Raw genomic sequence first — 12672 nt, 5'->3', positions numbered from 1 at the left:
AGGAGATTATATGATAAAAAAATTTGGTAAATTAGTTAATAAACTAAAGTTGGTATTATTATAGGAAAAAAAAACACCACTAAATTAGAGTTATTTATGGTTAATCTAAAGTTAGTATTATTGTAGGGAAATTAACGAAAGTTTGTATTATTCACGGTAATTTTTTCTAGATTTAAAGGTTCTAATTTCTAGTATCAATGAGATTGATTTCTTTAGAAGCTTTACACTAGATTATCATATTATTTTCATAGAGAATTATCTTAGCTAGAGCAAGAAATTGACATGTTCCGAAAGCAGCGAAGAGGTCATTAAGGGATTTTATAATCATTGAAATCACTAATACTCTACCATATGACCGTCCCAAACTCAGCCATGTTTCCAAAGTCTAGCTTCTCCCAATCCTTCATCGCCATTGTAGGAATTGTGGTGAGTAAGGTATGACTTAACTCCTTAATCCATGGTAAATTTGTTGTGGTAAAGAAAAGGTGAAAAAGGGGTAAAATGGATATCAGGTAAAAAGGCAAGGGAACAAAAGTGATTTGGGGACAGAATTAACAGCCTGAGTCCCCTGGCCAAAGGAAAGCCGACTTAGCTTAACCTGCTGGAATATTTTCTGTTTCTTGAAGGCAATAAAGACATTTAGGCTAGACCGTAAACATAGTCGAATTAGGTGTGAACCACGTAAGTCATTGTGTTTGGTTTGTTTGTTCTTTCATTGCTTGGATTAGACTTTCTTGGTTGTGTTGCATACAATTCTGTTTTTGGGTGTTGTTTGTGTAAGTCAATTATTGAGGCTTACGCCTGCAATACTTGGGCAATGGGGGCTTAATTCTTCAGGAAGGAAACCCAATAAGGACCTTGTATCAGCTTCTTAAATTAACTTTACAACAATATTTAGCAAGCAAGCTTACGCCTGAAAAATAAGGAAAACATGGTAACCAAAACAATACTTGATTCATCTAACTCAAATCAGAAATGTAAACGCGACATATAAAGTGCCAACATTTTCGAAATAGTGCTAAATTTCTGACAGGAATAAGCACAATGCATTCATATAAATAGTGTCAAATCATAACATACATTGACAGGACAAGGAGCAATTGAAAACAAAACCATACAAAAATTAATGTACTGTCTACAAGAACACATCAGGTGCACATGCAAACTTGTTAGATCAGATTACATGTTTTGTGTAGTTGAAGCAGTATGATGATGAACAACATCCAAAATGAAATCAGTAATCATAGCTTCAAATCCAGGCACTTTGGCGTAACCGGGAAAGTAATTGATATCAATGACAAGATACCTATTACCACTAGTTTGGGATACATCTCGAATAAGGTCAAAATTAAACAGCTGGAGCTGGGTTGCTTGACTCAATACATGGCCCAAATCATGAATAAAATCCAAAGGCGGCATACAAACAGCATCTTCTTGTTCATTGGTATTAGTAGCAGGCAAGTTAGAAATCTGAGAAAATGGCAAAATACCTTGTTGTAGTGAATCTGATAATTGAGAAACATCAAAATCAGGCAGAGAATTCCTTTTAACACATTTAACATGATTTCCTGCAACATAAACCTTAAAAAGAACACCTCCATGATTAACAAACTCTTGCAATAAGACCTGCTCCTCTTTCATTTTATTTAACCCATTTAAGTTCAAAACCAGAGATAATTGATGAGAGTTTGGACTGCCATTTGCAATTAAAGGCTTGGCAATCACCGGAAACTTTAAACCCAATGTTTCTAGGTCATCGTTTTGTTCTTGCAGCAAAATTTGATTGGGAATTCCAAAATTAGGGATATTGAGGGCTGGGATGAAATCAAGCATGGAAATTCGATTGTGGAGGCGTCGAATAGCTAAAGGAGAATCAATAATGGGAATATTAGGGTTTATAGATGCGAATTCGAGTAGTTGATTATTCCAATCGTCATCGTAAATCTTGTGAATGATGCAATCGAAAGGACCTTGCTGAAGAAGAGAATGATGAAGATTGATCGGGATGAAATGAATGCCATGTTTTTGAGCGTGGGTAATGAGTGATGGTAGGATGAAAGTGTGTACTTTCTTTGATGGAAGTGCGTATCCTACTGATATAATTCTCTCAGTCTTTTCAGCCATTTTTCTACAATTAAGAGTGTTACTCCCTCCTCCCCCAATTTGTATTATAGCGGTACTTTTATCGCTTTGTTTGATTTTTTTTTTTTTAATTATTTTTGAATAATCTCACTTATTACCTATTTGCTCTAAATAATTCATACTATTAATTATTTTTTGAATAATTTAAATTTTGTATACTTTTTGCTGGTAGTACTCTTTATCACATTTTAATCCACAATTATAGATACTTACCATTAAAGAGGAGTATTGGATAAACTAATGAAGAAGTATAACGAGGATGAAGTGAATATATTGATTAAAATGTCGTAAGGACCTGCTATTGTTTGTCCCATCGGTTGTATAAATAAATGTCCTGACTTTTTTAAGCATTTTGTGTAATGATACTTCCTCCATCCTAAAATATTCGCTACTTAACAAATTTTAATAGAATTTATCGTTCAAACTTATTTTATATATTGCGGATAATACATTAGAGTAACTATATGCAAGTGGGATTTTATTTGAATCGTCTAATCACATATTTTCATAATACTAACTTTTTATAATTTTTAGATGTATATAGTTTAATATATAAATATTAAAATAACACATTGATTGCGTAAAACGTCAAATATAACAAGTATAAGGAAACGGAAAAAATACAACTTCAAAACAAAAAGGGTGTGTTTAGCAGAAAGATTGGATGGTGGGAATAGGATTCAAAATTTTCAAAATGGAAAAATTCTATATAATTGGTTCATGGGATTGAAATTAAAATTAAAATTGGTAATGGGATAAAATCTATTGACTAAATTTAAATGAAAAATACATGGTGTGCGACAGTGGAATCAATAATCGAATAACAACGAATACAATAAAGAAACTTGAAGATTGATAGAAGATCGAATACTCTTTAGGGAGGGTGAATAAAGAGTATGCTTGTTTAAAGTTTTTTGTGGAAGGTAAGCTCAAAAGCTTAGGAGACCTTTCAAAACAGTTTTCTAGAACTGTTTTAGGTCGAATAATAGATCTATAAACTATGTGTGAAAATATACTTAAATAAGAACAAGAGATTTGTTAACGAGGTTCAGCTGTCAATAGCTTACTCCCCGCCTATGGGTTCTCTTCCAACCCATAGAATTCAACGCCATTTATTAATGAACTTAAGATGACTTAGAATATCTCTCTATCTTCTCTCACCACGTTCGTCCCCTTGAAAAACGTCTTACAAGTTTCCTAATAAAATTACAAACCCCAATCTCACAAAAGAGAAAACAAATTGAATACTTTAAAAAGTATTTCAAGCTTTAGGCGTAGATGATAATTAAAATTCTAACTCTTTTTAACTCTAAATCCTATTACAAATGAAAGAGTTAGATGAACTAAGTTTACAACACTTTTTGAATACTCGATCTCAAAGTAAATAAAAAGCTAAGTTCTGAGTAGTGTTGCAATCCTTAATCCTTGAATGAAGCTTCTTATATATATATATATATATATATATTAACTTTTTAATCCTTAATCCTTAATCCTTAATCCTTAAAATAAAGAAATTCAAATCGAAATTATTAACTTTTTAAAATTCGTGAGCACACGAAAGTCCCTTGCAAAAAGATGAATCTACATAAATAAATAAATAAATAAATAAGTAGATAAAATAAAAAGGATGAGTTAGGGTTTAAGTGAGAACACCCCTTGCCCTCACTTTGGAAATCCTTGCCCTCACTTTGGAAATCACGGCACTTGCTCCTCCCTCCTTCCCTCTTTCTCTCTCTTCTCACCTTTCTTTGTGTGCCGCCAGGTGCTGGCCAGCAACCCGCCGTCCACCAGCTTCCCTTCTCCTCCCTGTGACCCAAACAAACTACCACCAGCAGCCAACCATTGTGCCGCCAGCAGGAGCAAGCATAGGCGGCTCTCCCTCCACCATCACACACGTGGGCCACCACCACCACCCACAAGAACCACCATCTCTTAGTCCATTTCTTAATTTCACCCTTTTTAAGCCATCTTGTTTCTTCCTAATTAATCTTTTTAGTTTTCTTTTTAATTGAAATTTTTATTAAGCTTATGAGTTGGTGTTGATTTTGTTTTAAATCTAGTAAATTTTTTATGGTTGAGAGTTTGATTGATGAATTAATATAATTATGAGTTAGGATTTAAAGTATGGATGAAAAAGATGGTAGTTGTACCACTCTTGTGTTTTGATGGGGGTTTTATAATTTAATAGATTAGTAGAAGCTTTGAAAATGTGATTTGATTGTGAATAGGTGATAGTAGTTGTTATAAATGAGAGTATTAGTCACAAAAAGTGATGTTAATTGTCACTTGTATTATAAAGATGATGGTGGATATTGTTATATTATTGAGTATTATTGTTCGTTGATTGTGGTATGATCGTGGTTGTTAAAGTCGAATACTATCATTGTTGAAGTAGGAAGAAACCATTGTTTCTATTATTGTTTCAAATTATTTGGGGAAGTGCTACTTTTCATGCCCCTTTCATAGTGAACTATATCATCATGAGTAATCTTGTACATTATAGTAAACTATATCACAACTTGAGGCTATTACTAACATCAATATCATTATAAGTTGCTAGTATTGATGTTGTTATATAAGTGTTAGTAGCCTAGGGCATTTCATAGTGATGTGGCCTTATACTTTGAGTCTTATTAATTTAAAGAAATCGTCATAAAATGCACTTGTTGTGAAAGCTTACTTGATTGTTGGTTTAGTGGATGCGAAAGTTTATGTGATTGTTGAGTTAATGTCATAACATATGAACAAGTATAAATTGAGTAATGTGAATTGGTTTAGTATGCATTAGAATAAGTGGAAGTTACAAATGGGTGAATGATAACTTGTTCTAGCAGTTATATGCTCTTAAGTGGAGACAAATAGGCTTATTAGTTCTACTCCAAACTTGTATAGGTTCCCAGTTCTCAAGAGGAAGGTAGAACTTTAGTTGGGTGATTTTTGTGACTTTTTCGTCGTGCAGTGACGCTTATAGGTACGTACACGCAGTAAATAACCCTTATATGCAATTTCCCTTAAGAAATTATTGTTTATTGTGATAATATGCATTGTATCGAAACTATGAGGTGCTAGTGAGTAAACTTTATATAAAGAGCTATCGATTATGAAATCCTTGAGCTTAGAATAGTTTAGAGAATAAAAGTGTTAGTAGAAAGCGAGGACCAATTTATTTAAGAATTGGATCATGTCTTAGTTGGAGTTAAAATGACTCCCTTATAGGTGAATTTCATATTTTGTTTGAGTTGCTCAGTGGGTTTTGGCGTTCTGCTATCCCAGGGCACTAATTAATAGTAGAAAGTGAGAGTTATTCCCATTTTATAAAGCATTAGATAATGATTAGCTAGCGTGACTCAACTGGATTATGTCATGTTGATTTAATAGTCCCCTAGGTGAGATTCGACGGGATCACTATATAGGGGGTATGAGCATACTTTTGTCATTGGGCGCTGGATGGGCGATACCGCCCCTTGACCGAGGTGTTACCATGCGGGCTTTGCAAATCCCAATATGGTGGCTTCTTCACTGGATTGGTACCCCAGTGTGTTATATTTTTCCCGAAGGCAGGATCCGAAAGGGTCAGCTAGAGGGGGTATGAGATCATACTTTGCCATAGGTGCCGGATGGCCGGTAACGCCCTTGCCCTTGTCATTATGCCATGAAGTAGAGAAAAGATCCACTGATAGGATGTTATTCAAAGATAGAAAGTTTATTCATTAATCGAAAGATATTCATTGATAGAAAGTTTATTTATTGATATAAAGCATACACATTGATAGAAAGTTTACTTATTGATAGAAAATTTATTCATTGATAGAATAGTTTATGCTAGTGAGAAGTGCGCCTAAGTTAAGTTACATCAAGAGAGTTACCAATCCCAAAGATAGACTATGATCACACTTACTCTAGGATAGAAAAGCACTATAAGTCATTTGTTAGGTAGTTTGTTAATGCCTTGGTTGAGTTGATACTACGCGTGTTTTACAAGAGTTTATGTTTTGAGAGGAGAAGTGTGAAGACCTGCAATCTACTCAAGAACACATGGTTTGGGTTGTAATGGACGTAATGAGATTAAGAAGTATAGGTGGAAGATAAACGGTGACTATTTGTACTTGTGACTTATGAAATCATCTTATGTTGTTGTATAACATAATGTTATATAGTAGGTTGTCCTTATTATATCTGTTGTTAGTTATTGACGGGTATGTGTTTGTGTTTATGTTTGTTGTTTGATAACTTTCTATGATTGTCCTGCTATGACACATGGGTCTTTGGTCTAATGTTGAGCTATAGGAGGATCATAGACAGGCGTAGTAGGTATTGGAGCTTCTTTTGCATTGCATTGCATTGGGGAAGAGTAATGAGGGCGAAGCATAATCTATGTCATTTCATTATCTTTTGACTTTCTAGGTCTTTATTTATCTTTTGTAAACTTTGGTTTGTATACATTTTGTTATGAGGCCTTGAGTCCTCCTTTGTATATTTGTATTTCCGCTACGTAGTTCATAACTCTGTATGGTTTTAAAGAGCTAAGTCATTTTAAAACGCAAGCGTTGACATTGGAACCACGATCTATACTTGGCATGTTGATTTGAGAAGCCAACAATGAATCAATCCGCCGTGGTGTGAGATTTTAAAGGCAATGATGCCTTATATTAGTTTAATGTTCTATCGTGTTAATTGTTCTACCACATGTTCGATGGTTAGCAGAGATGCTACCGAAATTTTCACTCACCTTTTTGTAGCTAATCTTTAACGTATGCGTATATTCTTTTTTTTTCTTTTTATGTAACACTCGATATTCCTCTCGTCCTTTACGATTTTGGTTTCGTTGGAGGGTTTGAAAATTCAGGGGTGTTACAATCCACTAACTAAATTAATTAATAATGGTCTGACGTACCAACCGGAGTTCATATTCACATATGAATAACTGGATTGTCTTAACTCGAACCATCACAAGAAGTGTCCACGTGTCTATGTAGACATGTGATTTTTTCATCCGAACTGAAAATTGATCCAAAATCCGACTGGGAAATATGGGTCTCAACTGAGAAAATCAACCCAATACTCGAAACTTGACCGAACTCAAACAACCTAAAAAAAATGGGTCTTTCGGATTAGGGTCAGTTAGGCACGTTGGGTTAGAGACTATTATTTAAAAATACAATAATCATGTACTTGGACTTAGAAAAATGGCAAAATGTCCAGCATTATTGGTTGGTTACTAACTTTACCTCCTAAGCCCAACCAACCAATTACAATTTTAAGAGCTAATAAATTAAGCCCATTAAAAGGAGTAGTAATTTAGCCCAACAAGGCCCACCAACTAGAACCAAATGTTAGAATTATTGACATGCCTAACTAACGTGGCTTTGATGGTTGAGAAATGGGTGGAGAGTTATTGCTTAGAGTTGTTGTAACTTGCCCAATGTGGAATATTTACTTGTCTAATAAACGAGCATTTTTTAGAATTCAATCGCACAACCCCTCGTTTACTTGTCATATTTTTTTCGTTCTTCTACCGAATTCGACCAAATCACTTTCATATCAATCTTGGCACTACTAGGGATGCAGGCGGGGCGGGTCTAATAGGAGACCCGCCCCATCAGGGTGGGGATGGGTCCCGGTTTGATGGGTCATGGGGCGGGTACGGGTATAAAATTCATACCTACCGCGGGGATGGGGATGGGGATGGGTTTTAGGTGATCCCCGCCCCGCCCCGCCTCACGAAATGTACAAATTTTGAGAATTGGAATACCCTAAATTATTTTTCAAATTTCTGAAAACCTTGAATTATTTTCAAATTTTTTTAAAAACTTTAAAAACCCCGTTTTTATATTTCTTTTAAGGTCTAAGATCATGTTTTTTAGAGTAAGGTTTATAATCATGTTTTTTCTATTTTTTATCCTTTTTTCTCAATAAAATTTGTTTATATTCATTACGAGTTGTGTAGAGGTAGGCGATATTAAGTGATGATTAGATGGGGATTTGAAAATAAATATGTGACACAGATGGGTATTAAGCGGGGATTTGACGGGTGGTGGGGCGAGTAAAATGGATATTAGACGGGGATAGATACCCAAATGGGGATGGGGATGGGGATGGTATTAGGTACAAACCCATCGGGGTGGGGACAGGGAAAAAAATTATACCCGCCGCGGGGATGGGGATGGGGATGGGGATTGATTTACCAGATGGGGATGGGGATGATAACGCCAATACCCGCCCCGCCCTGCCCCGTTTGCATCCCTAGGCACTACATGGAATATATTACGCCTTCAGTCGGTCTCCTAAGAGACCGTCTCTCTGAGAGATGCCTCTTAGGCCAACTCATTAAAGCTTAATGCTTATTCTTACTCTATATTTTCCTTTATGGGCTGATTTATTTAGAGATGGTCTCTTAAAAAGACCGTCTCTCACAAGAATTTGTTTTAAGCCTTAGTTTTGACCTACGGAGTTCTTATACAAGTTGCAATAACTTGAGAAATTTGCCTACTTGTGTACATTTTGTAACCTTAAGCTTGTTAATAAACCCACTTGAGTATAAATATTTCCTTGCACACTTCACCTAAATTGAAAATTGTTTTGATCATTTTGCTCTAAGTAAGGTAATATATTTATAACATTATTTCTTTTTGAATTTTTGATTTTATATCTCTAAATTTGGACCTTTAAGCATAGGTAACCGATCAGTAAAACAATGTTGCACTATTTCACATATTATGTACATTAAAAATTCTATTTAGCAAAAGCTTTTGATCTGTATCTCTCTTGTACTTTGATACATTTTATAATGAAGCTATTTTATTATCTGTAAAAATAGATATTGTTTTGCCTATTTTTCTGGCATTCAAATTCTGAGATATTTAAAATTATTTTATCAACCATAATATTGTTCGAAACAAGTATGTAGTATGTATGATGCTCCTAATAATGCACATCACTCATATATCACATAATCATCAAAATATGTATTTCACTATTGACGGCATGAAAATCAAGAAGATAATAATTTAACGTTAATTTTACACATTGCAACGTCTTTTTTCAAAAGTGGATGTCACATTAATCTTAATAAGGCACATATCTCCTAAACTCGGCTGCATTGATTGTATATCATCTTTTCTTAGCGCGTAAATTAAAAAAATGATTGATGTTTTTTTCATCCATCTCAACGATTTTTGAGAAACACACAACACGAATCCTTAATAGACACTTATCTCACATATTTAATCGAAGTAATTTATGCTCAAATTTTAAAAGAAAAAATTAAGAAAAAATATAATATAATATATCATTGGAAATATCTTAAAGTCTAGGTTCTAATGTCGTAGACATTGCATTAATGTGATTTTCATGTGATTTTCCTATCAAAAGTGAAGGCCAAAAGAGTGAACATATATCAAATTTCAACACAAGCAATTTTTTTTTTGAAATTAACGATCGTTAACAATGCTTACCAAATCATTGTGGTGATCGTTTGCATTTTCCATAGAGTTTTGATGTTGAATTTTAGTTCGGTGAGTGTTTTTTGAGATATGATAGAAAGATATAGTTATGAAAAGTCATCAAAGGCAAACATGAAAATTCATTATATAAAAGGGTGGTGACACAATGAAAAAGGTTGTGACTTTTAATAATGCTAGTAAGTCATATAAGGGTGTTTGACAATCAGTTCAATATTGGTTTTTTGACTTTTTAGTTGATTGCAGTAAAAAATTATTTGGGAAATTGCTTTTAAGTTAGCTGAAAATCTCGTTTTTAAGCCAATACCAAAAGGCTACTCATAGTAGCTTTTTTCATTGGTTTTTGGTTTTTGACCTACTTTTTGTCTATTAAGCAGCTAACACTCATGAAACAATTTTTACCAAACATCTCGTTAATAGCTGACTTAAACAAATAGTTTAAACAGTCGACTTATCAGTCTGTACAAATAGTTAAATCAACCAACAACTCCAACCAACAACCATTTTATACTCGAAAAAAGTCTAAAACAATGTAAATAACAAAATAGGAGGAAGGATAATATTAAGAATAAAAAATTAATTAGAAAATACAATAAGTTTAGATAATGTGATGAAGACAAAAAATAGGAAAAATTTTTGAGTGATTAACGGTCACCTACTTAGTACTAGTATTCAACTCACCCATCAATATATAATATTCTCTTCAATATAGAGTTAGTTGACTTCTTATTTATTCTACATATTATTTATATTTCAGTTTTAATATATATATAATTTTATAATTTTATAATTATAAGTTAAAATATAGTCGAGCGAATTTTTTTTATTTATCTCAATGTTAAAATTATTAATATCAACTTATTATAACTTTTATTATACATAATAAGAAATATTTTGAATATACTCAAATAATATCTTGCATTAATACATTTCAATAAATTATTAATGCATTGATAAAGGTGGAAAAATAATAGACATTAACTTTGAATAGGATGTGATAGGTGCTCAAACAAGGGTCTCGTTGAAGGAGGGTCGCTTTAACTTCAAATCTCAAAACATGCAATAAGAAATTATGAATATGAGTATGACTTACATATGGAGTAAATGGAAATACAAAAGAGGGCCACGTGTAGGTTTTTAGATGATTTGAGCACAAAGGTCCCCACACTCACAGCCATAGCCACAAACCTTAGTACGTATGTGCTGATGTTGTCTTTGGTATTCACCCTTCATTTCTTTTGCTTACTTGTCCCACAAGAACTATTCTCTACTTACTTTATACTAGTAGTTTCAATTTATTGACCGGCTCATTCGTGTCTTCGTGCGATAACTTTTTTTCTTACTTTTATCAAATACTCCCTCCGATCTTTCAATATAGTCCCATATAGGTTGGGCACGGATATTAAGGGTTGTGTGGGGTCCATGTAAAAGGTGGTAGTTGGGTATTTTTAAGTAAGTGAATTAATTGTTAATGATTCCCTCTTTTTGATTAATAAAGTATATGGAATGAATTTTGGAGGGAAAATTGGGTTTGACATTGTTTGAGCTTTAATAATTGAAATTAATACATTTCCGAATTTTTTATAATTAAACAACCATTAAACTAGTTAATTTAAATTACAGAAAATTACATCAAATAAATTACAAAAACCGTCAAATTCATAAAATAAGCTAAGTCTTCAATACTTCCTTGATTTCTTCAACGTTTTTTGAACGGCAATTGAAAACGAGCAACCCTCTCGCCACATGCGCATGCGGATATTAAATCTTTCGTTGACTTCAGATTTATAAAAAAACAAACACGGTATGCATTTAGTGTTGAAAATTAATAAAATAACTACAAAAAATCAAAATGTTTCATTTTGAAAGTAAGCCATCAATGAGAAAAATACAGCTGATCAAATGATACTGGAACAAAAAAAAGCTGATAAAGGGATAACAATGATACTGGAAGATATCAAATGAGTTGACAATTACTAACACAATACAGGGAAACCAAATAATGAAAATGTCAATGGCGCCAAAAATGAAAAACATTGCGCCCATAAACAGTATTAAGTGAAGATATCAAACACTTCATTTAATTTCCACCAACTTCAACACAGTATATACAATGGGAAAAAAAAAAGATGTAGATAATTTTACTAAGACTCAAATAATGCATGACCTTTTAACGTCAGCAAACAGTAATGGGAAGCTACAACACGGGTTCATCAATGAAATTGCGAAGAAGTACGATTTGCATAGGAGGACAATCGGAAGGATATGGAGACAGATTCGTGATCAAAAAAAACACAATTTACCAATTAATGTCAACAATATGAAGTCATTGACCAACGGTAAAGCTCGAATCGCCTTTGATGAAAACAAATTCAAATCAATTGAAAAAGCGAAGAAGACAACCTTAAGATCACTTTCAAAGGCTATGGAAGTAAGCTACAACACAGTATGCAGATGGAAAAAAAAGAGGTACTTTCGAAAGCACACCAACGCAATCAAACCGTTACTTACAGACAAAAATAAACTCGACAGGTTAATTTTTTGTCTAAGTAGTTGCATTTTAGATGAGCAAACAAAGAATTTCACATTTAATGTGCTAGACTTAGATGATGATGAGGTGTTTAGAGAGGTGGCTACACTAGATGGATTTAACTTCCACTTAGTGCAACAACCTCCTAACTCACCGGATATGAATGTGCTAGACTTAGGGTTCTTTAGGTCAATACAATCTTTACAGCATCGAAAATCAGCATACAACTACTCACAATTAGTTAAGGCAGTAACTACATCATTTGACAATCTGACACCAAATGCACTGAAGAATGTATGGATCACATTGCAAGCATGTAAAATTGAAGTTATTAAGAAACTAGGTGGTATGGATTATGCAATTCCACACATGAGCAAAGCAAAACTAGAAAGGGAAGGGAGACTCCCACATTGTTTGGGGGTACAGCAGGAAACAATTTACCAGGCACTAAGATATCTGGAAACAAAGGTGGATAAAACTACATTGGAGGGCATTTTATTTTACTTGGGGATCACAGAAGCAACATCACAAGCAACAACA

General features: G+C 33.6%; 1 protein-coding gene across 1 annotated transcript; it reads right to left on the bottom strand.

Annotated features, from left to right (window-relative positions):
* Window positions 1–1030: 1030 nt before the first annotated feature.
* LOC130826623 (inositol-tetrakisphosphate 1-kinase 5-like) lies at window positions 1031–2162 on the bottom strand. The gene has a single exon (XM_057692199.1). The coding sequence runs from the start codon at window positions 2122–2124 to the stop codon at window positions 1180–1182; it is 945 nt and encodes a 314-aa protein (XP_057548182.1). The 5' UTR covers window positions 2125–2162; the 3' UTR covers window positions 1031–1179.
* Between the last annotated feature and the right edge of the window lie 10510 nt (window positions 2163–12672).

The sequence above is a fragment of the Amaranthus tricolor genome, chromosome 1, assembly GCF_026212465.1.
Source record: "Amaranthus tricolor cultivar Red isolate AtriRed21 chromosome 1, ASM2621246v1, whole genome shotgun sequence".
In the NCBI taxonomy this organism is placed as follows: Eukaryota; Viridiplantae; Streptophyta; class Magnoliopsida; order Caryophyllales; family Amaranthaceae; genus Amaranthus; species Amaranthus tricolor.
The sequence above is the reverse complement of the archived record's forward strand: the minus strand, read 5'-3'. Positions and strand labels throughout refer to the sequence as shown.

What these genes read in the sequence shown, in the direction of transcription:
- LOC130826623 (XM_057692199.1), bottom strand. Translation starts at nt 2,124, where the DNA reads ATGGCTGAAAAGACTGAGAGAATTATATCAGTAGGATACGCACTTCCA.